This window comes from Capricornis sumatraensis, chromosome 2 (assembly GCF_032405125.1).
Source record: "Capricornis sumatraensis isolate serow.1 chromosome 2, serow.2, whole genome shotgun sequence".
NCBI classification, from domain to species: Eukaryota; Metazoa; Chordata; class Mammalia; order Artiodactyla; family Bovidae; genus Capricornis; species Capricornis sumatraensis.
Genome location: NC_091070.1, coordinates 86,439,344 through 86,466,915, shown reverse-complemented (window position 1 = coordinate 86,466,915; position 27,572 = coordinate 86,439,344). Strand labels below are relative to the sequence as shown.

The 27,572-nt window shown below is 38.7% G+C and overlaps 1 protein-coding gene across 4 annotated transcripts in view; it reads left to right on the top strand.

The window, feature by feature from the left end:
- Positions 1–23,528, top strand: part of LOC138073110 (IQ domain-containing protein H-like) — a 131,559-nt gene extending 108,031 nt beyond the window's left edge. For 3 of the 4 annotated variants that reach the window (XM_068964604.1, XM_068964603.1, XM_068964602.1), the window contains 3 exons: positions 13,382–13,443; positions 18,139–18,247; positions 23,442–23,528. In XM_068964604.1, coding sequence (XP_068820705.1) covers positions 13,382–13,443; positions 18,139–18,247; positions 23,442–23,528 — 258 coding nt within the window. Of the gene's footprint in view, positions 1–13,381; positions 13,444–18,138; positions 18,248–23,441 lie in introns of those variants that run through there. The other variant, XM_068964605.1, reaches the window with a different exon arrangement.
- Positions 23,529–27,572: the final 4,044 nt, after the last annotated feature.

Sequence of the window (27,572 nt, the reverse complement as noted above, 5' to 3'; positions counted from 1 at the left end):
CCAAGAAGGAATACAAACAGGCACAATGGTTGTCTGAAGAGGCCTTACAAATAGCTGAGAAAAGGAGATATGCTAAAGGCAAAGGAGAAAAGGAAAGATAGACCCATCTGAATGCAGAGCTCCAAAGAACAGCAAGGAGAGATAAGAAAGCCTTCCTCAGTGATCAGTGCAAAGAAACAGAGGAAAACAACAGAATGGGAAAGACTAGAGATCTCTTCAAGAAAATTAGAGATACCAAGGGAACATTTTGTGCAAAGACAAGCATAATAAAGGACAGAAATGGTCTGGACCTAACAGAAGCAGAAGATGTTAAGAAAAGATGGCAAGAATACACAGAAGAACTATACAAACAAGATCTTAATTACCCAAATAACCATGATGGTGTGATTACTCACCTAGAGCCAGACATACTGGAGTCTGAAGTCAAGTGGGCCTTAGGAAGCATCACTACAAACAAAGCTAACGGAGATGATGGAATTCCAGCTGAGCTATTTCAAGTCCTAAAAGATGATGTATGAAAGTGCCGCCCTCAATATGCTAGCAAATTTGGAAAACAGCCATGACCACAGTCCTGGAAAAGGTCAGTTTTTATTACAATCCCAAAGAAAGGCAATGCCGAAGAATGTTCCAACTACTGAACAATTGCACTCATCTCACACACTATCAAAGTAATACTCAAATTTTTCAAGTGAGGCTTCAACAGTACATAAACCATGAAATTTCAGATGTTCAAGCTGGATTTAGAAAAGGCAGAGGAGTCAGAGATCAAATTGCCAACATCTGTTGGATCATAGAAAAAATGAGAGAATTCCAGAAAAACATCTATTTCTGCTTTATTGACTATGCCAAAACTTTTGACTGTGTGGATCACAACAAACTGTGGAAAATTCTTACACAGATGGGAATACCAGACCACCTTACCTGCCTCCTGAGAAATCTGTATGCAGGTCAAGAAGCAACAGTTAGAATGGTACATGGAACAAATTCTTACACAGATGGGAATACCAGACCACCTTACCTGCCTCTTGAGAAATCTATATGCAGGTCAAGAAGCAACAGTTAGAATGGTACATAGAATGGTTCCAAATTGGAAAAGGCTGTATTTTGTCACCCTATGTAGAGTACATCATACGAAATGCCAGGATGGATGAAGCAAAGCTGGAATCAAGATTGCCAGGAAAAATATCAATAACCTCAGATATGCAGATGACACCACCCTAATGGCAGAAACCATAGAGGAACTGAAGAGCCTCTTGATGAAAGTGAAAGAGTGAAAAAGCTGGCTTAAAACAACAGTCAAAAAACGAAGATCATGGCATCTGGTTCCATCACTTCATGGCAAGTAGATAGGGAAACAATGGAAACAGTGACAGACTTTCTTTTCTTGGGCTCCAAAATCACTGCAGATGGCGACTGCAGCCATGAAATTAAAAGACACTTGTTCCTTGAAAGAAAAGCTATGACCAATCTGGACAGCATATTTTAAAAAAGGAGACATTACTTTGCCAACAAGGGTCCATCTAGTCAAAGCTATGGTTTTTCCAGTAGTCATGTATAGATGTGAGAGTTGGACCATAAAGAAAGCTGAGCACTGAAGAATTGATGCTTTTCAACTGTGGTGTTGGAGAATACTCTTGAGAGTCCCTTGGACTGCAAGGAGATCCAGTCAGTCCTAATGGAAATCAGTCCTGAATATTTATTGGAAGGACTGATGCAGAAGTTGAAAGTCCAATACTTTGGCCACCTGATGTGAAGAATTGACTCACTGGAAAAGACCCTGATGCTGGGAAAGATTGAAGGCAGGAGGAGAAGGGGACCACAGAGTGGGATGTTTGAATGGCATCACCGACTTGATGGGCCATGAGTTTAATAAGCAACCTCTGGGAATTGGTGATGGACAGGGATGCCTGGCATGCTGCGGTCCATGGGGTCACAAAGAGTCTGATGCAACTGAGCAACTTAACTGAGCTTATTTGATCCCCATGATAACCCCAAGAATAATTAAGACATGGGCTATCATACTCCTTTTATAGATTAAAGGAAAGTAAGGCTAAAGGTAAACGTAAGTGAGCTGCCCAAGATCGTGAAGTTAAGTAAGTAGAAAAGCCCAGGTTTTCTGATTGAAGTCCCTTTCTGATGAAAAGATTTTCTGGTTGGTTGTTTAATTTCAAATATTTTATCTTATTTGTGAAATAATTTAGCTTAACAAATATTAATAAGAGCTAGCTTGTTTTTGAGTGCTTACTCTGTGCCAGACACTGTTCCAAGGTCTTTATGAACTCATCTAATCCTCGAGACAACACTGTCATCTATGCTGTCAGTCTGAATTAAAGACAACCCTAGATCATTGGCTGTTTTTGCCTATAGAGACTGCAGACTTGGTTAAGTCTTTTTAAATACAGGTTTATCATGTATGTTCATCTTTATTTGCATTATTATAACACATATATTAAGCACTTCAGCTAGGAATTTCACGAAGCATCCAGGATACAGGGACATTTGGCAAAGTCCCTGTCCTTGAAGAGTTAAAAAGAAATATAAAATAGCACACACACAAAGGAAAACCATGAGGTCTCATTTAAATGCCTTTTGAGTGATAGTCCCTTAACCTGCCGCTGGGGTTCTTAGGAGAAACAATTGTGGACAGGTGGGGACAGAACACTTTGCTCAGAACATAGAACTTGGTCTGGCCTTACAGACTAAGACAGTCACCATGTGACAAGGAGAGGGAGACCCTCTGCAGTGGAAAGGACAGTAGCTGAAGAGAGACTGGTCTATTATGAACCAGCTGGACTGGGACAGAGATTATGGGAGGCAGGGAGTGGGAAAAGTGATTGAGAAAGTTGGGGAGTCTTAAAGGCTAGAAGGAGACACTGAAGAGTTCAGAGCATTGACCAATCTGAGTTTGGAAAACACTAAATTATGGTCGTAATGCTCAATATCCCAGGCACCAGTTGAGGAAGGAACAGCCTTGCTGTTAGGTCTACAATGCTCCCAGGCCCTTCAAAGAAACAGCAACAATTAACAGTAGCTACTGTGTATCAAGTACTAGGTGTTTGTTTAATCGTCGAAGTCAGAGAAGTTAAATGACATATCCAAGATCATACATTCAGTAAGTGGCCTGCTCAGGTTTTGATCCTTGGTCATTCTGATTCTGTTTAACCTCTCCACTACCAAATTCTGCTTGTACCTGCACCTCCCTAATAAGCTGCAATGGTCTGGACTAGGATGGGGATGGTCATGGAAAAGAAGACATTACTTGGAGACACATATCAAATATCCTGGTTTTTCTTTCTAATTCCATATGAATCACAAGCTCAGGTCTGGGAGGAAGGGAATTGCAGTCTGTCTCCATAGAGTGGAAGAAGCCTCAGGATGGTTGCTGTCCGGTAATACTGAACAGTGAGCTCTTCTGGTTCACTTTGGAGCCAAGATGCGCACTGAGCTGGATCCTGGTATCAGATGCCTGCCCATCTCTCTCCCTCACTGACTGGTGCCTGATCTTGGGTTTGCTAGTTTATATACTATAGCAGCATAAGACAAGTTTAGAAGACAAAAATAACCTCAGAATTATCTTGTGAATTCATGGTAATTACCACGCAATTACATGCTCAGTAACCACAATGGAATTTCAGAGTATTTACAGCTCACTTCCACACACAAAAGCTCAGGCTTCTGGGCCTTTGCTGTGAAGGCCTGAGCATGGCACAGCCTGGCATGGCAGGGTGAGCAGGCGTGGTTGTCATGCTCCCCCAGACTGATTGCATAGCTGAGCCAGAGCTTCTCTTAGCCAGTTCTTGTTACCCTCCAATTATCTCTGCCAGAGCTACATTGTCCTCCAAAAGATGTCCTCTAGGGGCGAGGCCTGGGATGACTATCCTGAGCTGTCATTTTCTAGAGCATGTGTGACTGTCCCCTGTTTTGTGAATCAATCTCTGTTTCTGCCCCAAAGCTCTCGGTGACTGTAAGTCCCCTGAATTACATCCTTTGAAGTACCTCTTCAGTCTGAGAGAAGTGCAGTCCACTTTATTTCATGTATCTATTCTTTGAAGAAATACTGAACACTAGCATCATGTCCAGCCTGGGGATTCAGAAGCCAAACAGTGCCTGCCCTCAGAAAACTCCCTGTCATGAAAGAGCGCCAGCCAGGAGAACAACTCATAATAGGTTAGGGAGATAACAAAGTACAGTTGTGAGACAGTAGATGGTCAAATAGATTTTCCTTTGTAAAAGTAGAATTCCCAGTGGCTCCAAGTGGGGACATACCAGTGGGGGTGCACAGATCGATGCATTAGCCTGTGGGAGCCTAACATTTTTGTAGGTGTGGACCCTGCTTGTGTGTGGGCTTAATTACTACTATGGATAATGTGACCATCAGACACACTATGTAAATGTTGAAGGAAAAGACACAGTATGTGGGGGACGTATGTCACAAAAGATGAACATGAAATCTGTGTGTGTGTCTGTGTGTGAGATGTGGGGGAAAGGATGTTTATTTTCTGCTGGGTTCTCACTCAGCCGCAGTTCCCTGCATTAGCTCAGAGGCAAACAGGGGGCCTGGAGTTTCACAAAAGATAGTGTGTCAGGTCGTTAGGATCCTTGCAACCAGCTGTGAACCAGCAGTGAGCCAGCAGCACCCCTTTTCCTTCTCCTATTTCAAGTCACTGCATGCAATCAGGCAGTTGCCCAGTACCTGAGGGTCCCCAAAGTTCAAAATCTGGGCCATATGTAGCCGCTTTTATGCCGTAAGGTTGGCCATGGCTCTCTAAGCAGTTTTCCATATTTCCATTTACCCAAGGACAAACAGAGATAATTGTCAAAGGCAAATATCACATTTCGTGAAGGACATGCTATGAAACTATCAGGAATCATTACTTTCTTTTGTGCATATTAAATTTCCAATATTTTAGGAGATACTGTAGTTGAAATACTTTGGACCTACTATAACCAGTCTCTTTGGGATAGCTCTCATTCATAGGCAAGCAAGATAAAGAATAGCAATTTCCCAAACAAAGCAGTTGGAATTAGAGCTCTAGCATTGGTCCCTTCAAGGAGGTGAAGTACACTTAATTATTTGTTGCTGAAGAGCACAGTATGGAAAGGCAGAAGGACTCTTTACAGCAAGAAATCTAGTGAAAACTATTTTAGCCAGGGGACCACGGTTGGCGTCATACTGATAAGCCATGCTGATATGAGGTGATGAAAGTAGCAGTTTACCTCTCTCTCCAAAACAAACAACCCTCATCTAACCATGAAAAAAAAGCAGGCACACCTCAACTGAGGGATATCCTACAAAATACCTGATCAGTACCCCTCAAAACCGTCAGGTGAGACTGAGAAACTGTCACAGGAGACATGACAAACATAAGGTGGAGGGGATCCTGGAACAGAAAATGGGAACTAGGGGAAAACTAACTGTATCCAAATAAAGTATGGGCTTAACAGTAACGTGGCGATTTGGTTCCTTAGTCACGACAAACATCATGTACGTGTACCGCATCAACGTGCCGTGTCAAAAGCAAGGGAACTGGGTGTGGGTGATACAGGAATTCTCTGTATAATCTTTGCAACTTTTCTCTTAATCCACAATTATTCTGAGATTAACATTTTATTTAGGGTTTCCCTGGTGGTCAAGTGGTTAGGAATTCACCCGCCAATATAGGGGACATGGGTTCAATCCCTGGTCTGGGAACATCCCACGTGCCACGGAGCAGCTAAGCCCATGGGCCACAGCTACTGAAGCTTATGAGCCCTAGAGCCCATGCTCCACAGCAAGAGAGGCCAGTGCAATAAGAAGCCCATGCACTGCAATGAAGAGTAGCCCCTGCCCACTGCAACTAGAGAAAGCCTGCGCAGAGCAACAAAAAGCCAGCATAGCCCCCCAAAAAGTAAAGAAATAAAAAAAATTAAGTTTATATATTTTGTAAAACATTTGACATTCAGCTGTGGGTTTTTTTTCCAGTCACAGGCAACCAGTCGCTATGCGGTGATGAGCACCCAGCTGAGGCACGACAGTCTCGCTCTGGTTTTCCACTATGTTTTTCTCCAAATGTGTAAGGCTCATGGCATCGGCTATAATATTGAGGTATGAAGGATGACAGTTGGCCAAGATTGGACCAAATGTAGGCCTGTGGGTGATTTAGGCAGCTAATAATTTGGTACCCCTTCAAACAGATGTTCTTTAAACATTGGTTTGACATGTATTTAGAGGAAGGCTGAGTGCTGCTTGGGGACGAGCAGAAAGGCAATTCCCCAGAGGATAGCACTTGGTCCTGGGAAATTGATATCTGTCCCCAAACTCATACACCCCATGTTAGTCAAGTAGAAGCCCTGTAGCTCACCAGACTTAGGAGTCATTTAGGGGGACCCGCTCTTCATTTTGAAGCATGTCTTGACTTTCTGACCCCACCCAAAGCTGTTTACCTATGAATATCCTCCTAGTCTGGTTGGGCTGCCATAACAAAACACCATATACAAGGTGATTTAAAGGGCTTCCCTTGTGGCTCAGCTGGTAAAGAATCTGCCTGCAATGTCGGAGACCTGGGTTCAATCCCTGGGTTAGGAAGATCCGCTGGAGAAGGGAAAGGCTACCCACTCCAGTATTCTGGCTTGGAGAGTTCCAGGGACTGTATAGTCCATGGGGTCTCAAAGACTTGGACACAACTGAGTAACTTTCACTTCATTTAAATAACGTAAATTTATTTCTCACAGTTCTGGGGGCTGGGTAATCCAAGGTGAAGTTCCAGTTAATTCAGTTCCCAGTGAGGACCCTTCCTGACCTAACAAAGTAGCTGCCTCTTTGCTGTGCCCTAACATGGTGAAGAGAGAGCAATCTCTGGTGTCTCTGTAACCCCTCCTAGAAGGACACAAGTTCTATCCAAATGGGTCTTCACCCTTATGGCCTCAATAACCTTAACCATTTCCCTAAAGTCCCTGTTCCCAATACATTCACATAGTGTATTAAGGCTTAAACATATGAATTGAGGTGTGGGGGAGTGGTACACAATTCAATTCATAGCGTCCTTCTACATACATATTGTAGTTTCTTTCCAGGAGGAGTTCTGATAGAAAACAGGTACCCCCATTTTTAGTTTATTTCCAGTGATATTGACGGCCAGCTGAAGAGTCAACTGTAGTTTTCAGCCTCAGAGTTTATTAGACTTCCATATGCCAGAAGGTGGCTAAATCTAACTCTAGCTTTATCTGAATCAACTTATTTTATTTGCTTCTAAAATATGAAAGCAGAACAAGCTCTGTGAGTGGGCATATTTGGCAGAGAAGTTCTCCTGTTGAAAAGAAAACATACTCCATAACTTTATAATTCCCAAAATTATTATTAGAGATTTATTTCTTTGGCTGAAGGCTTTGTACTTGACTGAAGTTCTAGTACCCCTGAGAAAAGTAAAGCACCAAAATTTTTAAGTTATTTACACCTTCGTGGCTCTGAGTTGATCAGATTCATTTCTAAGAACAGATTTCAGTACAGGAAACAGGCTGCTATGGCCCGGGAGAACAGTGGATGGTACAGAGGAAGGGGTTCCACTGAGGGTGAGAAGAATGGAGAAAGGGCAGAGAAGCACAGAAGACACAATGGGCGTAGCCTCCAGGTCTCCGGTGCTAAACAATCTATAAAGGATGAAAGATGAAATGGAAGAAAAAGAGAAATATAGACTGAAGGTGATGGAGTGATGGAACAATATGAAGAAGAAAAAGATAACAGGAGAAAATCTGGAGGATAAAATCCAGAGACTGGAACATGCTATAAAAATAAAGTGTGTGTGTTAGTTGCTCAGTCGTGTCTGAATCTTTGTGACCTCATGGACTGTAGCCAGGCTGTCTCGTTCATGGAATTTTCCAGGCAAGAATACTGGACTGGGTTGCCATTTCCTTCTACAGGAGATCTTCCCAACCCAGGGATCAAACCTGGGTCTCCCACATTGCAGGCAGACTCTTTACCATCTGAGCCACCAGGGAAGCTTCATAAAAATAAGGTAGGAGGAGATAAACAGAAAGAAAAAGAACAAATAATAAATAAAGCTAAAGAAGAGATGAGAAATTGAGTCATGAAACTCTGAGGCAAGAAGGAGACATGTGACTACTTGGAATATTTGCAAATTCTCTAGCAATGACCTTATTCTATTTTTCCTGTGAAGGATTCACATCTTTTCAGACCCTGGGATCCATCCCTGGTCAGAAGTCTCTACTTGTTCTCTCCATTGCATTTTCTTGGAGAGGTATTTAAACAAGTACCTACTATGTGCTGGCACAGAGCTAAGCACTATTACATTATTATCTCTTTAATTTTCTGTAAGAAGTTGCTATTACTGCCATATTACAGTGAGAAATTTGTGCTTAAAGAGTTTAAGCACTTTCCCTCGCCACACAGCCAAGCATTTTATGGAATGCCTTAATCCACGATTGTCCATGAAGTCAAATATGATTCTTTTTCTTACATCAGAATACCTCCTATGCACCTTTTTCTCTCTAAAGACTGTTTCTCACTAACTATGTTTCTAAAACATTATTTCTAATCTGTTCCAAGAATTCTGAGATCCATTTCAAATAAAATATTCCACCTAGGTATTCCTTATGTATTCTTCAGTTGAAGAAGCACAGACTTCTCCATAACCCCCTCAACTGTCTCTATTTGACAAAGGAAAAAAAAAAAAGATATGTATAACAATGAACTTCCCTAAAATTTTATTACCTCCTTGGGTTATTCTGAGTCTATAAAGAAGATCACTTACCCTAACTCCAGTGTTACATGTGCTATCTCCTTTCCATGTGTGTGTGCTCAGTTGCTCAGCTGTGTCCGACTCTTTGTGTCCCCAGGGACTATAACCTGCTAGCCTCCTCTGTCCCTGGGATTTTCCAGGCAAGAATTCTGGAGTGGGTTGCCATTTCCTCCTCCAGAGTATATCCCCAACCGAGGGACTGAACCCACATCTCCTGCACTGGCAGGCAGATTCTTTACCATTGAGCCACCTGGGAAGCCGTTTCCACTCTTGATCAAATTTAATGTGGCAAGAAGCAATATTAATAACACATCAATGTCATTGCTACCAAAAGAAGAATCCTCAAAAGTCCTTATTCTCAACATTATGATTTTCTTGCCATTATCATCATCAAATTTCACATGTTGTTTTTGGTCCAAAATCTCAGGGGTGAAAAGGAGAAATGAGATCACCCTATGAGTTTATTTTTCCTTGCTGAATATTGGAAGGAAGCATTGCTGAGTTTGTAACCAACTCGGTAGGTCTCATTCCTGGTATTTCTGTAATGCTACAAAATACCCCCACTGATTTCCTAATGAAATGAACTTGTAATGAAAGCCATATGGAGAAAAGTGTCACATTTACTGCCTGCGACAGTGTGGTGGGCTGGTCTCACACATATATAGGCAATGTGCCATGGTCCTAAATGGCTCCACAGCCACTAGCAATCACTTCCTCAGGCCAACGGATTGTCGTGGTGGCTGATCAAAATATTCTGACTCTCCTCCTTTCATGCACATAACAGAATTATACCTCCTCCACCCTCTGCTAGTGAAATATGAATGGAGGTGATGTATGTCTCTCTGTGCCTTTAAGAGCCATTCCATGAGTCACCATGTCCTTTTTCCTGCCTTGGAAATCCGGGAAGCACACTGAAATGGAGCCTCCTTCAGCTCTGATGTACCAACGGGGACTAGAGATCCATGCTGACCCACGTGGGAAATGAAGTATGAGCAAGAACCAACTTTTTTGTTACACAAACTAGTAATTGTTTGGTTTTTTTTTTAACTACTGAAGCATAACTTAGCCTACTTGATTGATTCAGAAATTAGTATCAAGAAAAGGATGCACCCCAAAAAGAAAAGAAGTATTATTACTTCACCATGTAGTCAGTACAAAAAGTAATAAGATATTTTCCATTTGTGTACCAAGTCAGGGATTGAACCTGAGTCTCCTGCATTGCAGGCATATTCTGTACTGTCTGAGCCACCAGGGAAGCCCCAAAAAAGGGCACGTTGCCTCGGGGAAACAAACCCCGTCTCCCATTTGACAGGCAGGGATATTCCCCACTATTCTAAAGGGGGGGGGTGGTGCTTCCCTGGTGGCTCAGAGGTTAAAGCATCTGCCTGCAACGCAGGAGTCCTGGAGAGCGCGAAAGCTGCAGTAAACTCAATTATGATTACCCATATTTCAAGTTCTCAGTAGCCCCATGTGTCTAGTGGCTACCATGCTGGACAGCACAGTAAAGGATGCAAGACAAGATCATCTAGTCAATAGTTCTTAGCCATTAGAATGACTGCCCATTAGAATGGCCTGAGTGAGATTTAAAAAGTACAGATGTTCAGGCAAGTTTGGGAATAAGGAGAGGCAAGTGAGGCACTTACCCAAAGGACCTCAGTAATAAAGATAAATTTAATAATGTAATGCAAAATGTTAAAATAAAAATTAATTCAAGAAATCCATGATGAACAAAATATCAATATTTCAAAGAAAAATATACTGATGTTTTTCCTTTGCCTTGGGCTCTAGTATGGCTTAGTGTGTCACTGTACCCAGGGCCCAGACCAATTAAATCAGTACTTTTAGAGGTAGGGTCCAGGCATTAAATTTTTAAAGCACTCAGATGATTCTAATATGCAGCCAGCATTGACCACCATTCTAGTCCATTGTCTATTCTAATGCCTAGATTTCCTGATAAAATGGAGAGTCAATGGGGAGTTGCAGTTCTGGCATGTGGTATCTTTTACCAAATCCCCCAAATGTAGTTTTTTTTTTTTTTTTTTCTGTACTCCTAGTGATGAGAAGTCCACAGCTTCACGGGACAGCCATTTCCACTATTGGACAACTCCAGCATTAGCTTTTGTTTATTTGAGAAAAGAATGTTAAAAGATAGTTTTCCAAAAAGGATAGTCACGCCTCTCATACAGATACAAAACTACACACATGATAAAGATTTTATTTAAGAGAGAAGAATTAGCCAGATTTTATAATCAGGACAAGAAAGAATTTTTAAAAAACATACATCTTTATAGATCATGACTATTGAAATGAAAATGTAAATGGAGGCAAAGTTGATTTTTCCACATGGGAAGCAGGAGAGGAAAATCACCTGAACCTCTAACAAACTAGACAGAATTTCTCAGTCACTTGTAAAATATCTTCCATAGAATCAAGGTGTGATATGGACAGTATATAGCTTTCCTTTGAAGTACAAATTATTTTCACACAACAAACTGCTTCCGTATATATTTTATCCATTTCTCTTAGAACAGTGGTTTTTAAATGTTGATGTGCATGAGAATCACCTGGAAAGTGAGCTAAATTGCAGATTGGAAAAGGAAATGAAAGCAAAAACAAATAAATGCTGCTGCTGCTAAGTCACTGTCCGACTCTGTGCGACCCCATAGACGGCAGCCCACCAGGCTCCCTCGTCCCTGGGATTCTCCAGGCAAGAACACTGGAGTGGGTTGCCATTTCCTTCTCCAATACATGAAAGTGAAAAGTGAAAGTGAAGTCGCTCAGTCGTGTCCAACCCTCAGCGACCCCATGGACTGCAGCCTTCCAGGCTCCTCCCTCCACCCATGGGATTTTCCAGGCAAGAGTACTGGAGTGGGTTGCCATTGCCTTCTCTAAACAAATAAATGGGACCTAATTAAACTTAAAAGCTTTTACACAGCAAAGGAAACCATTGACAAAAGACCACCTGCTAAATGGGAGAAAATATTTGCAAACGGTATGCCAAGATATCCAAAATATATAAACAGCTCATACAACTCCACATGAAAAAAAAAGAAATTGATTAAAAATTGGGCGGAAGACCTGAACAGACATTTTTCAAAACAAGACACACCGACGGCCAACAAGCACATGAAAAGATCCTCAACATCATTTGTCATCAAAGAAATGCAAATCAAAATCATAATGAGATATCACCTCATACCTATCATCAAAAAGAGCACAAATAACAAATGTTGGTGAGGATGTGGAGAAAAGAGAACCCTCATACACTGTTGGTGCAAATACAAATTGGTGCAGCCACTGTGGAAAACAGTATGGAGGTTTCTCAGAAAACTAAAAATATAATTACCATATGATCCACCAATTTCACTCCTGGGTAGAAAACACTAATTTGAAAAGATACACGCACCCCAAATGTTCATAGCACCACTATTTACAATTGCCACGATATGGAAGCAACCTAAGTATTCACCAACAGGTAAATGAATAAAGAAGACGTGGTATATATGTACAATGGAATATTACTCAGCCATAAAAAGGAATGAAAATTTGCCATTTGCAACAACGTGGAGGGACTTAGAGGTATTATGCTTAGTGAAATAAATCAGAGAGAAAGAGGAATACTGTTTGTTATAAATTACATGTGGAATCTAAAAAATACAACAAACTAGTGAATATAACCCAAAAGAAACAGACTTACAGATACAGAGAGCAAACTAGTGGTTATCCGAGGGAAGAGGGAAGGTGGGAGGGATAAAACAGGGATAGATTAAGAAGTACAAACTGCTATGTATAGAATAAGCTACAACACAAGGAATATAGCCAGTATGTTAAAGAAACTATAAATGGGGTATAACCTTTAAAAATTGTCAACCATCATGTTGTACACCTGATACTTATATAATATTGTATATCAACTGTATATCAATTTTGAAAAGGTGCAGTATATATAGAATGGAATATTACTCAGCCATGAGAAAGAAGGAAATCCTGTTATGTGTGAGAACAGAGATGAAACTTGACTGCATTATGCTAAGTGAAAAAAGCCAGACAAAGATTATACGATTTCACTTACATGTAGAATCTAAAAAAAAAAAACGTCAAACTCAATGAAACAGAGTAGAGTGGCGGTTACCAGGGCCTGGGGTGGGTGAGGGATTGGGAGGATATTAGTCAAAGGGACAGATTTGCAGTTTGAAAATTAGAATAGGTTCTAGGGAAATCTAGCAAAGAGCATAGTGATTATAGTCAACAGTATTATATTATATACTTCAAAATTGCCACGAGACTAGATCTTTAATATTCTCACCACAAAAATGAAATCATAATTATGTGATGAGATAGAGGTCTTAGCTAAAGCTATTGTGATAATCAAATTACAGTAAATAAATATATCAAATCAACATGTTGTATACTTTAAACTTATACAATGTTTGATGTAAATTATAATCTCAGTTGAAAGACAACACCGACCAGGAATATACCTATTCCATGTTCTAGAGACAGCCTTTCCAAATGTGCTTCTCACAATATTTGCAACTAGGTCTAGACTTCAATTCAAATCAGCCTTAGTGGTCTTAGTTTAGTACGTTTTCTTTGTTTCCAACATAATATGCTATTTTTCTCTTCTTCCCATTCAAATTTTATAGGACAGACAAGGAACTATCTTTATATTATTTGAAAACTTGAAGAGAGACAGGTTGGGAATGTTGTAAGTATGAAGTATGTCTAAGAGATGTAATAAGCTAAGAAAATAGAGTATAACAACCAACAAGAATGATGCTTCTTTTGCATTTTAATCAGTCTGCTGATTCATTGAAAGTCTATCTTGTTTTATTTAGATCTTTAAGTATTTCATAAACTGACTTGAGATGTGTCAGTGGGAGTTCATTATTATAACTGATTAATTATCCAGAATCAATGGGTAAGAGTCTAGTTTTAACAACATACTATATTCAAACACATATACCTACAAGCCACAGCAAATCTGACTAATTGCAGAAGGGCAGTTGTCATTCTGACATGCTTAGAAAAGTGCCCTGATGACTCAGCAAGATGCCCCCTAAGAGGCGGGGCCTGTAGCCTCTCCTCAGATCTAGTTCCAGCCCTGATGCAGTCTCCTTGAGGTACATTTTATGCTAAGAGTCCTTTGCACCATTCAGGGGTTTCTCTGTGTTTTCCTGTTTCCTGCAAATTTCTCTCCTGGTTATTCTGGAGAGCTTAGTGAAAGTTTTTACCTCATCTAGGACTCAGAGCTTTTGAGTCATAGCCTTGAACTGTATTTTATTCATATCTTGAAATATGGTTATTTGGTACCTTTAAGTCATTCTGATTTGTTGGGAAACTTTCTATCCTATATTTTTCTTCCTTTTAATATTTACAGCACATTGAAAAAGATAAGATAAATATAAACTTTTCTTAGTGTTGCTTGATTTTCTCTGGAGGATTGAGTGGCTTTTTCATGAGTTGGCTGGGTTTTGTTTGGGTTTATGACAATCAGACCATATCAGGTGAGAGCTCTAAGAGGGAACCTTACACATCAGAATTGTGTGGCTTGGCTTCACTGGGATAACTTCATCTGATTTCACTTATACTAGGATATTTCTGGAAATAGTGGAATTTAAGTAGAAAGTTCAAGGAAGGGAAAAATGAAGGAAGTTCTAGAGATGAATTATTAATAGGAAAGGGGACATACAGTCGATCTAGTTTCTTGGATCCCAAGCTGGGAACCATGGACCTGAGGAGGCTGAGGGGGTGGCTAGAGGAGCTTGAATCCATGTGTGGACTCAGCATCACACACACACACACACACACACACGCACACAATTTTTTTTTAAGTATGAGTCTCAATCTTCAGGATATGTAAGAATCACCTTGAGGGGCTTTGTGAAACTACACAATCAAAGATTCTGATTTTGTCAATCTGGATGGGACCCAGGAATTTGGAGAAGCACCTGGGGTCCAATACATACTGACCTTGTGGCAATAAAATACAAATCACTGTAAAAAATTAATTACTCTCAAAATCTCTCTTGGTAATTGTCACATTGCACTTGAAAATATGTGGACTATTTTCAAATATCTTTTGATAATGATTTATAACATAATTCCACAGTGATAATAGAACAGACTGTGTACCATTTCAATATCTTTAGACTATGAAATTTTTTGCACCTTTTTTTATGTCCCTGGACATGTTCCACTGTCTCCTGGTTTGTAGTCTATGGGAACTTGAATAGAATTTGTATCATGCTATCGTATGAAAGTTGTATATATCTTAATTATGTTGAATTGGTTCATAGTGCTATTCAGGTCTACTATATCCTTCTACTTTTCTGTCTGTTCATTCTATTAGTTTTTGAGAGTTTGATATTGAAACTCCTACTAAAAATCTTAATTTATCTACTTAAAAAATTGTAAAATATAGTAGAACTATATGTAACTTTGTTCTGTGTTTTCCAAGTCTACTGTAAATGTGTTATCATATTTTCATAATTTTAAAAAGAAAAAAAATGACTCAAAAGTTGTCCTTCCCCTTCATGGATCACAGCTTTGTCATGGTGAAGGGCCATCCAGGATGGACAGGTCATAGTGCAGAGTTCTGACAAAACATGATCCACTGGAGGAGGAAATGGCAACCCACTCCAGTATCCTTGCCTGGAAAACCACATAAACAGTACGAAAAGGCAAAAAGATTTGGCACCTGAAGATGAGCCCCCAGGTTGGAAGGTGTTCAGTATACTACTGGGAAAGAGCAGAGAGCAATTACTAATAGCTCCAGAAAGAATGAAGCAATGGGGCGAAACCAGAAACGACACTCAGTTGTGGATGTGTCTAGTGGTGAAAGTAAAGTCGATGCTGTTAAAGAACAATACTGCATAGGAACCTGGAATGTTAGGTCCATGAATCAAGGTAAACTGGACGTGGTCAAGCAGGAGATGGCAAGATTGAACACCAACATCTCAGGAATCAGTGAATTAAAATGGATGGGATAGACAGATGAATGGCTAAGGAAGTTGTGGTACATATACACAATGGAATATTACTCAGCTATAAAAAGGAATGCATTTGAGTCTGTTCTAATGAGGAGGATGAACCTAGAGCCTATTATACAGAGCGAAGTAAGTCAGAAAGAGAAAGACAAATATTGTATATTAATGCATATGTATGGAATCTAGAAAGATGTTACTGATGATCATATGTGCAGGGCAGCAAAGGGGACACAGACATAAAGAACAGACTTTCAGACACAGTGGGGGAAGGAGAGGGTGGAATGATTTGAGAGAATAGCATGGAAACATACATATTACCATATGTAAAATATGTAGCCGGTGGGAGTTTGATGTATGATGCAGGGAGCCCAAAGCCAGTGCTATGTGACAACCTAAAAGGTGGGAGGGGGAGAGAGGCAGGAGAGGGGTATAAGAGGGAGGGGACATATGTATACCTATGGCCAATTCATGTTGATGTATGGCAAAAATCATCACAATTTTGTGAAATAATTATCCTACAATTAAAAATTTAAAAAAATTAGTTCTAAAAAAATGGAAAAATAAATAAAATGGACGAGAATGGATGAATTCATTTAGATGACCGTTATATCTACTACTGTGGGTGAGGCAGATTTTACTTTCTTGGGCTCCAAAATCACTGTGGACAGTGACTGCAGCCATGAAATTAAAAGAGACATAAACTATCTCCTTGCTCCTTGGAAGGAATGTTATGACAAAACTAGACAGCATATTAAAAAGCAGAGACATTGCTTTGCCAACAAAGGTCATATAATCAAAGCTATGGTTTTTCCAGTACTCCAGTATGGATATGAGAGTTGGACCATTAAGAACGCTGAGCACAGAAGAATTGATGCTTTCGAACTGTGATCTGGAGAAGACTCTTGAGAGTCCCTTGGACAGCAAGGAGATCAAACCAGTCAATCATAAAGGAAATCAACTCTGAATATTCATTAGAAGGACTGAAGCTGAAGCTGAAGCTCCAATACTTTGGCCACCTAATGCGAAGAGCCAACTCATTGAAAAACATCTGACTCATTGGAAAAGACCCTGAGGCTGGGAAAGACTGAAGGCAAAAGGAGAAGGTGACAGCAGAGGATGAGATGGTTAGATGGTGTCACCAACTCTATGGACATGAATTTGAGCAAATTCTGGGATATAGTGGAGGACAGAGAAGCCTGGCATGCTGCAGTCCATGGGGTAGCAGAGTCCAACACAACTTAGTGACTGAACAACAACAACAATTTGCCTTTGGCTATTGTTTTTTCTATTAAAAGAAAAGATACCAATGTTCAGTAGCTATAAGGGGTAGGAGTAGGTGGTCCTTGGATTTAGGGAATGTAACTCAAGGAGTTTGGAAGTACTTGGCTAGTCCACTTCCTTCATTTCAGAGAAAAGAAATGAAGACCCAGAGTGCTCAAGTAACTTCCCCAAAGTCACAAAATCAGTAGCAGGGCATAGAGCTCTGGTTTCCTGTCTTGGAACTGGGAAGATTTCTACTCCAACCTGATCCAAGGAAAGCCCAATCAGGCTGTAAGGAAGCCATTCCAAAAGGGTCTAAGTCTGACTCTAAGGTGACTTATTTTACAGGTAACAACTGGCAAAGAAGTAATCCCAAAGTTATTTGCAGCTGCCTTAAGAGGCATTAGCTCTTTAGGTTCATCCCCTCAGGACAGAACAATTTTAAAAAATTAATCCATTCCTTTAATCTATTTTTTCCTTTGATTAAAAAAAAGTTTGAATAATTGCTAGAAAAATACCCTGGAGTTTTGTTTCGAGGTTAAAATTTACAATGATCTAGTGGTTTGGGAATGTTCACTGACCATAATTTAGTTCTGCAAGATGGTTTTCAAGTTCTCTGAAATCTTCCTTAAATGTGTGTTCAGCTTTATACAGACAGCTATTCATGAATGGGGCACATTCTCCTCTGCACATAGATGGGATGCATTCATAAGTGGCAGGAATCACTTGTATACATGAAACAGAAAATAAACCCTAGATGAAAGTCTTCAAAATACTGAGGTGCCAATGTCTCTGTAGGCAAGTAAATTGTTAAGCATGAATTACACTCAGAAACAATTCTCTTAAACTAACAATTTTAAAAATGAGCTAATACTAGTGTCCTAGCTCAGTGGTAGCCTTTTGCTAGGAATGACTGAACCTATTCCTACATTCTGCTATGTTGATTAATAAAAAAATATTTATTACACAAATCCTTTTTGTTGACAAGTTAAAATGGAGCCTCATCTTTCATATCTCCCTGAAGATTGCCACCTTGTGAGATTGAAAATACTCATTAAATTCCATCACCAGACAGGCACAAATGAGAGGGTGATTGTTTTTAAGCATGTGAGGGGAATCGTTGGTAAACTCATTTGTTTGGATATCATTAACAGAACAATCGGTGAGGATCTCCAGGGGGTCCTCATGACCTTTGCTCGCAATCTCTTCATCATCCATCAAGAAATATCAGCACCTAATATGCAAGGCGAGACCAATTTTAAGGTGAGGTGTTAATTAACTAACGATCCTGGTTAATTTCTATACAAGGGCTGAAAATACCTCATGCTGTATTGTAAACAAGTGCTAAACCATTTTTTTTTTCATTGTAAGCGGTACATATTTTACAGCATGTAGGGTCAATATTGTAAGGTTCCCACTGAACCTGTTAGTTAAATTTAATAGTTTGAAACTTTTTCTTTAAATATAGTAGACTTGTTTTAACTTGCTGCCATTTCCAAATCTAAGCTTACAAGACAATAGGGCTTTCTGATGTTGAAGGTGACATTGAAGTACCACAATGGAGCCAAAACAGAGACTGTCACAACCAAAAATCCTGGCTATAATCTACCTATATTTCAGATAATATGATATCTGGCTAAGGATTCCTGGGAAGTCTAAGTTTCTAGAGCCAGAAAAGTTCTGCAATCCCAGGAAGGACAACGTGTATAGGGAGAAAGAGAAGAAAACCTCAGTATATTTGTAAGCCATCTGCTCCACCCCATTTTGCTGAAGTGGGACATCATAACATTTTGAAGCTTCCAAACATCACCTAAGGATGTTGCTTCAGAAAATCCAGTCATGTATAATTGACTAGAAGTCTCTAAACTCTAGAAAATGAGAGCAAGATTCCAAAATTCTTTAAATATCAGCTAAACAGAGACGAACACTTGATATTGCTTACTGGAGTGTGCATCTGGTTCGCAGTCAGCCTTCATCTTGTTTGAATGGGTCAAGTAACTCAAGGAATTCAATCAGAAACCACATGTGATTTTTCTCTTAAATGGAAAGCCCAACAAAAGCTTGATAAAAATAAAAATTTTGAATATTATTTTTCCTTGAGCTAGGGCCCAGTCCCGCTCAGCCAGTTGAGTCACTCAGTCATTTCTGACTCTGCGACCCCATGGACTGCAGCACGCCAGGCTTCTCTGTCCTTCACCAACTCCCGGAGCTTGCTCAAACTCATGTCCATCAAGTCAGTGATGCCACCCAACCAGCTGATCCTCTGTCGTCCCCTTCTCCTCCCGCCTTCAGTCTTTCCCAGCATCAGGTCTTTTCTATGGAGTCAGTTCTTCATATCAGGTGGCCAAAGTATTGGAGCTTCAGTTTCAGCATCAGTCCTGCCAATGAATGTTCAGGACTGATTTCCTTTAGGATTGACTGGTTTGATCTCTTTGCAGCCCAAGAGACTGAGGGACTCTTGAGAGTCCCTCTGTAACAGTAATAATGATAGTAATGCTTTGCTCTTCAGAGTGATTTTATGTGTTGCATTAACTTTCACTGGTCTTTCTAAAGGATCTGTACTCATCATTTATATTCTAAGTTCCTGCCAGCTAGCATCATTTCATCTGTTACCATAATGTGCAAAATTCTGAGCCTATATGCACGTGATTAGTTTAGTCTGTCCAAATACAGCTAATAGTCAGGATCAGATGGTGCTGTGGACTGAACTATGTTCTCCCAAGGTTCACGTGTTGAACTCTTCATCTGCAGTATGATAATGTATGCAGAAGGTGACCTTGGGAAGTAAGTATGTTTAAATGAAGTCATAATGGTGGGTTCCTCATGATGGGATTAGTGCCCTTATAAGAGACTAGAGACCTTGCACTCTTTCTTTCTCTCTGTCTTTCTCTGCCTCTGTCTCCCCACTAAATGGGAACACAGCAAAAAGATGGCTGTCTGCAAACCAGAAAGAGAGCTCTCACCAGGAACAGAAAGAGCCAGCACCTTGCCCTCAAACTTCCCAGCCTCCAGAAATGTGAGAAATAAATTTTTGTTGTTTAAGCCACCCCATCTACAGTGTTTTGTTATAGCAGCCTGGGCAGACTAAGGCACACGGTTTATCCCCCAAACCATGCAGACTTAGTGGACCCCAACCTTGGACTTGAGGTTGGCAGAGCCAACTGCTATTGACAAAATAAGGCCTTTTCTCTCTGCCCTTTGTCTGACTTTAAAAATCATCAAAAGTCAGATATTCTTAAGTAGCTTTTAAATATCTCATGGGAAAAATAAATAAATAAATAAATAAATAAATAAATAAATATCTCATGGTTTCTGCATCTCATGTGAATTAAGGTCCAAAGGTAAAAACTTTAAATCTCAATAAAATAGGAATAACTTAAAAACTTAAAAAATGTAATAGATTCATTTTTGGTAATATTTTTGTCTACTATCCTAATGACAGCCTGATAAGTATTTTCAGTTTGTAAACAGGGATTTACCAGCAAAGTAAAGGCCAAATAAAAATGAAAGATGATGCAGAAAAAGCATTTAACAAAATTTAACACCCTTTCTTGATTAAACAAAACACTCAAACAAACTAGGACTAAAAAGTAACTTCTTCAACCTGATAAGGGCATCTGGGAAAAGCTCACAGCTAACATCATAGTTAATGGTGCAAGACTGAAAGCTTTCCCCCCAAGATCAGGAACAAGACAAGGATGTCTGCTCCTACCACTTCTATTCATCATTATAGGAGGTTCTAGCCTGGACAGTTAGGCAAGAAAAAGAAATAAAAGGCACCAAGTTTGGAAAGAAATGAACTATTTTTATTCACAGATGACATGATCTTGTATATAGAAATCCTAATTATATAGAAATCCTAAAGAACTCAGAAATAATCTGTTGGAACTAATACATTCAGCAAGTCTGTAAGACCCAATAGCTATATATCAATATAAATATCAGTTGTATCTCCATACATCAGCAATGAACAATCTAAAACTAATTTTTAAATAAAAAAGAATAAAATATTTACAAATAAGTTTGGCAGAATGAGTACAAGACCTATCTGCTGAAAACTACAAAATAGCATAAAAGAAAGGAGACCTAAATAGGTGGTAAGACATTCTATGTTTATGGAACAGAAAATTTAACATTGCTAAAATGGCAGTACCCTCCAAATTGACTCACATATTCATTGCAATTCCTATCAAAATCCTAGCTGGCTTTATTGCAGAAATTGACAAGATAATCCTAAAATTCATTTGGAAATTTGAGAGATCCAAAATAGTCAAAATAATCTTGGGAAAAAAGAACAAAGTTAGAGGGCCTCTCAATTTTAAAAACTTACTACAAAGCTACAATAATCAGGAATATGTGGTACTGTCATAAGAATAGATGTATAGATGAATGGAATAGAATTGAGAGTCCAAAAACAAACCTTCACTTTTACAGTCAATTGACTTTCAACAAGCACCAAGCCCATTCAATGAAAAAAGAATAGTCTTTTTGATAAATAGTGCTGGGACAAATGGATATCCACATGCAAATGAATGAAGTTGTACCTCTCAACTCCATAGCAAATACAAAAGTTAAGTAGAACTGGATTAAAGACATACATGTAAGAGTTAAAAGTATTAAATTCTTAGAAGAAAACAGGTATAAATCTTCAAGACCTTGTGGTTAGCAATGGCTTCTTAGATATGATACATTAACTTCAATCAAGCAACATAAAAATACTAAGTTGGATTCCATCAACATTGACAACTTCTATGTACACCAAAGGATACTTACAAAAGTGAAAAGACAACTTACAGAATTGGTGAAATTATTTCCAAATCATATATATGTCTCTAGTGTCCACAGTATATAAAGCACTCTTACAATTCAACAACAGAAAAACAAAGAATCCAATTAAAAAGTGAGCAAAGGACTTGAATAGATTGTTGTCAAAGAAGCTATACAAATACACAGTAAAAACATGAAGAAACACTCAACATTATTAGTTATAGGGAAATGCAAATCAAAACCATAAGATTCCATTACACACTTAAGATGGCTACAATCAAAAAGACATAATAACAAACACTGACAAGGATACAGAGAAACTGGAACCCTCATACATTGCTGATAGGAATATAAAATGGTGTCATTGCCATGTAGTTTCATATTTCCTCAAAATGTTAAACAAAATTACCATATGATTCAGCAATTCCACACCTAGTTTTATACCCAAGAGTACTGAAAATATATGCTCATATGAAAACATATATTAGTATTCATAGAAACATTATTCATAAGAGCCAAAAGGTAGAAACAACCCAAATAGCCATCAACGGATAAATGGGTGAATTCCATTATATCATATTAAATGAATAATATCTCATACATTGGAATACTAAGTATAAATCTTCATGATCTGTGGTTAGCAATGGTTTCTTAGGTATAAAACCTAAAGTGCAAACAACCAAAGTAAAAATAGATAACAGGTACAATGAAATATTATTCAGCCATAAAAAAGAAATTAAGTTCTGATCCATGCTACAAAATGGATGAACCTTGAAAACATTATGCTAAGACACAAAGGGCACATATTATATGATTCATTTACATGAAATGTCCAGAGTAGGCAATTCTACAGAGATAGAAAATAGATTAGAGGTTACCAGGAGGTAGGAGAGGTAGAAAATGAGGAATGGCAGATAATGGGTATAGAATTTCTGCTCAGGTGATCAAAGTGTTCTGGAATAACGCAGAGTAATGGGTTCTTATGAATATACTAAAACCCACTGAATTATACACTTTAAAAGGGTGGATTTTATGATATGTGAATTTTACCTCAAAAAAAAAAAACTTAATAAAATGCATGGAAATGTGCCACTTTTCCTCCCCCAAGCCAATGGAAATAAATGCTCCCATCAGCCGACTAGTCCTCATTTTAGGGTGACTAGACCACAGCATCCCACTCCAGTGGGAATCCCAGGGATGGCAGAGCCTGGTGGGCTGCCATCTATGGGGTCTCACAGAGTCAGACACGGCTGAAGTGACTTAGCAGCAGCAGCAGCAGCAGCAGACCAGGGCATCTCAAATTAACTGCATTGAAGGACCTGTTTGTTGTATTTTTTCTGATCTATTATCCATCAATACATATGTGAAATACAACAAAAATGAATTACTAGAAAAATAAAATGAAAAAAATCAAAGTCATATTAAACAGAAGCCCATTTTTTCATTATATTTAATAGACACAAAAATCTCTATAAAGGTTTCCAAGTTCTTCCTCTCAGTTTTTAACCCATTTTGTTAAAGACTGAAAACCAACAATTAATAGATGGCTGCTTGTTAGTGGAACACATTTTGAGCAGAACTGATCTAAACCATACTTAACTTTAAAAAGGAGCAAATGCTTGAGGGACTGGATGGAAGACTTGTAAGAGGTCTTTAAGTAACAAATATTATTTTCATTGTTCATTTACAGACTGCCATTGATGACCTTGAAGCCATTCTAGGAGTAACAGAGGAAAACAAGTTGAGATTTGAAGAAAACCTACAGTCCAAACATTAAAAATCCTCTCTAAACCTGATAAATGAATGATCCTGGAACACTTTACTGATTTTGGATTTCAATCTGAAGCCAAAAAATGGGCAACATTCATTTTTCTGTTAGGAATAAAAGGAAGGGAAATTTAGTTTGCTTTGTTTGCTAGGAAGGGTAACAGAATAGATTATAATGTAATGCTTTCTTTAAAAATTGTTTATTAAGTAATCTTATTTTACTTATTAAACCAAAACCTATTTGTGTTATCATTTCAATCAATCTCTTCCTCTTCCCAAACACAGGAAGAAATAAGCTATCAAGAAAGTTACAAGTCTTACTAATATCACTTCTGCATCTATCTCTTTATAAACTTCAGGATTATGAAGCTTTAAAAAAAAAAACAAATTCTATAGTTTTCTCTTCCTATTCCTAATAATAATTTGTCTTCTGCATGTAAAAAATTGAATAAAGGTTTAATCCTCACTATTTGGCAAAATGGAAATGTCTCTTTTTCCCCAAGAAAATTACTTTTCTATGGATTTGTAAAGTGATCTTTCGTCACTCATTGTCTTTTTATTGTGCCAAGCCACTACTGTCTGTTGTTGCCTTTTTTCAAAAAGTAAAATAAGCCAACATCTAGTTAAATAATCAGAATGTATCTAGGTGGCAGTATCTGCTCTTAGTTTAACAGTGTAACTCAGCCCTCTATCTTGAATAAACATTTGTATTCTCTAGCTCTCCATTAATACAGCAGTAGGAGTTTTACAAGCTTAATTCAACAGTACCTTTTAAAGGGCAAAGTGTTAAAATTATGCAGTGTTGACACTCTTGGTGTTTGCTTTGTAACTGTTGAAAGTATTTCTACATCATCCAGCTTAACTGAAGGGTGAAATATGCAAGTCACAAAATCACAGAGTTGTTTTAAAGAATGACCTTTGTATCTTTAAAACTATTTGAGTGTGTTGAGGAAGAGGGGTATTTGTTACCTATGGAATTTCAATAATGTGTTAACTCTGCCTCAGTTATAGGCTGAATTTCTGCAAAACAATTAACATTTGTGTGTGTGTGTGTCAGCTTTTGTTTTGCTATAGTTGGAAGTAGACTAATTAGCCAGGTTTCCTGCTTGTGCTAGGTACAACGATGACCTCTTTTTCTTGCCAGATCGCTCAAATCCATATGAGGGGCCCATTGTCCAGACACTTGACGGATAGGAAGTACTACATGCCCATTAGAGCCTCGCCTCGATTGAAGCCAGAGCAACATAAGGTCCAAGAGACTCATTAGTTCACTGGCACAGTCGTGTCCTGAGAGTAAATGAAACCCTCTGTCTCCTTATGGCTCTCATCTGCTCTGGACTTTAAAAGAAAACTGTCTCTGTTTTGTTCAGCACAGCAGTGGATCTTTCACATAGTGAGATCCCCTTCTTAATAGTACAAAACTGTTAAACTCTATCAGGGAAGTTTTTATATGTGAATTTTGATTAGCACTCTTGAGCCTCAAGCTGCTGGCAAGAGTAAAATGAGTTCACTCTCCCGTACCTTTTTTTTTTTTTTTTTACCCACATAATCAGTTTCTCAAACAATGCACTTTCCTTCTTGCCTCTATCATTAACAGACACCACAGAATGCCTGTTTCCAAATTCAGGCCTTATATTCAGATTAAGGTCTCACTGGGAAGTGATTGAGAGTCAGGTTCTCTACCTAAAAAGCTACGGCTTCAAAATCAAAGGAGAAAAATTGGTATAATAAAACAATCACTTCAAGTAATTACCTGAAAGAAGCCAGAGGACCAGATTAAATTAGTGAAATGTTTTAATTACAGAACATTTGAAAAGAAGCATAGTCCATTATCTTTTAGCATATATGAATAGCAAAGATACTGTGCTACTGGTAAACTAAGTTTGAAAAAATATCATGTATATGTGTACAATATGTCCTAAACATAAATTAATCAGCATAACTTACTGAGTTTTTACTATTCTAAATGGGAAACTGAAATCTTTGTCAATAAGAGGATTTTTTGAAAATGATTGCCATTTTCAAGAAGTTTTGGGGAAAAGCATACATTTAACCATAGAGCTATCTTTGTGAGAGAAATGACCCATTCTTTAATATTGAATGTTTGTGATGGTTTGAGAAGCAAACTCAACTAAACATTTATGACCACATTACTGGATGATGATAATTATCTGCTTTTATATTTTACCTATTTTATACTGGTTTTAAAGAAACTAAATAAATGATGTTCAGTGGCAAATTGTGCTTTCTGCTTAACTGCTTTTCACTATCTACTTACATTTACCTTCTATTGAACACATTGTTGGCTAGATATGTACTGTATTAGAAGCTTCATATAAATTTTTTAATTACATCTTTCAGAAATACTACTATTGTCCTCATTTTACACATGAGAAAACAGAGATTTAGTGAAGGTATCTCACCCCGTGTCTCGGGCTGAATGAAATTTCAGATTTAAACTCATTTACACAAATTCTGGGCTTCCCATTTGGAGCTAGTGGTAAAGAACTGTCTGCCAATGCAGGAGACACAAGAGATGCCAGTTGGGAAGATACCCTAGAGAAGAGCATGGCAATCCACTCCAGTATTCTTGCCTGGAGAATCCCGTGGACAGATGAGCCTGGAGGGTTACAGTTCATAGGGTCACAAAAAGTCAGACAAGACTGAAGAGACTTAGCACACATACAACACAAATTCTATTAATAGCATGTTTTATAAAGTAGAAATCAGTCTTGAATATTCATTGGAAGGACTGATGCTGAAGCTTCAATACTTTGGCCACCTGATGTGAAGAACTGACTCATCGGAAAAGACCCTGATGGTGGGAAAGATTGAAGGAGAAGATTGGAGGAGAAGGGGATGACAGAGGATGAGATGGTTGGATGGCATCACCGACTCGATGGACATGAGTTTGAGCAAGCTCTGGGAGTCGGTGAAGGACAGGGAAGCCTGGTGTGCTGCAGTCCATGGGGTTGCAAAAAGTCGGACACAACTGAGCAACTGAACTGAACTGAACTAAAGTAGAAAGTTCAGTTTCACTTGTCCCAGATTGTGTAAGGGACTTACTCTTTTATAACAAATTCTAATGTGCTGGTTAAAGCATATAAAGATAATTTAACTTACACGTGTTTCTTGCTCATAACATAAACTTGGGCAACTGACAGCATTGTGAAGCATCACAACTACATGATCAAATAAATCAGAAGAGAAAGTAGTATCAGTAGAATTCTATGGGGATGAATCTGTAAGGTGGAGGACTGATGATAGGTATGTGTGGGAGAATCTGGAATATGGGAAATCATGCCCCATAGTTTCATTGGAAAGATGGGTGTTAAGAAATGGGAAAAGACTTCCAAGAGGATGTAGAGTAACCTGGGAGGAGTTTGGGAAGCGTTACTTCAGCTGTATCATTCCAAGAATCGCAAGCATCCTATTTTTCAAGTATAAAAAGATGTATTTTATCCTAAGTAATATGTTAGTTATCATCTTCTAGCTTTTAACAATTAATAATCATTTTTATGCCACCTTTCTTCTAAAGAGCTCAAAGCACTTTGCATTTGTTATCTCATTAACTCCCAAGACTGTCCCTGTGGGGAAGGTAGTAAGTATTTTAACATTTAAATGTTTATCTTTAAGAATTTCTCAAGCATACATTAATTATACTTCCAAAAATGTAAATGTTCATTAGTTTTGTTTTACTGTTCCTCTGGCTTTAATGTGCATAACACATTTGTTCAACTCTTTAAATGTGTTAATCATAGTAAATCTTATTTGGAAAACTAGAAATTAAGTTGCCAAGATAATGTGAGGGTAGAGGTTAGTGGGAGAGAGGAAGCATTTGACTTCACTTTTCTCACTGAAAGAAGTTTGGTCCAATCAGTGGTAAATGCAGATGAAATGAATGTTCAGTGACTCTTCTGTATCTTTTCTGTATCCCATTCTTTAAGTGTGCCTCACAAGGGTAGGGCTGTGTCTAAAAGCCTGAGGCAGATTGAGCTACTATTTCTGTCTTTGTTTTTTGCTAATTCTGTGGAACAGAATACTGATGCATTCT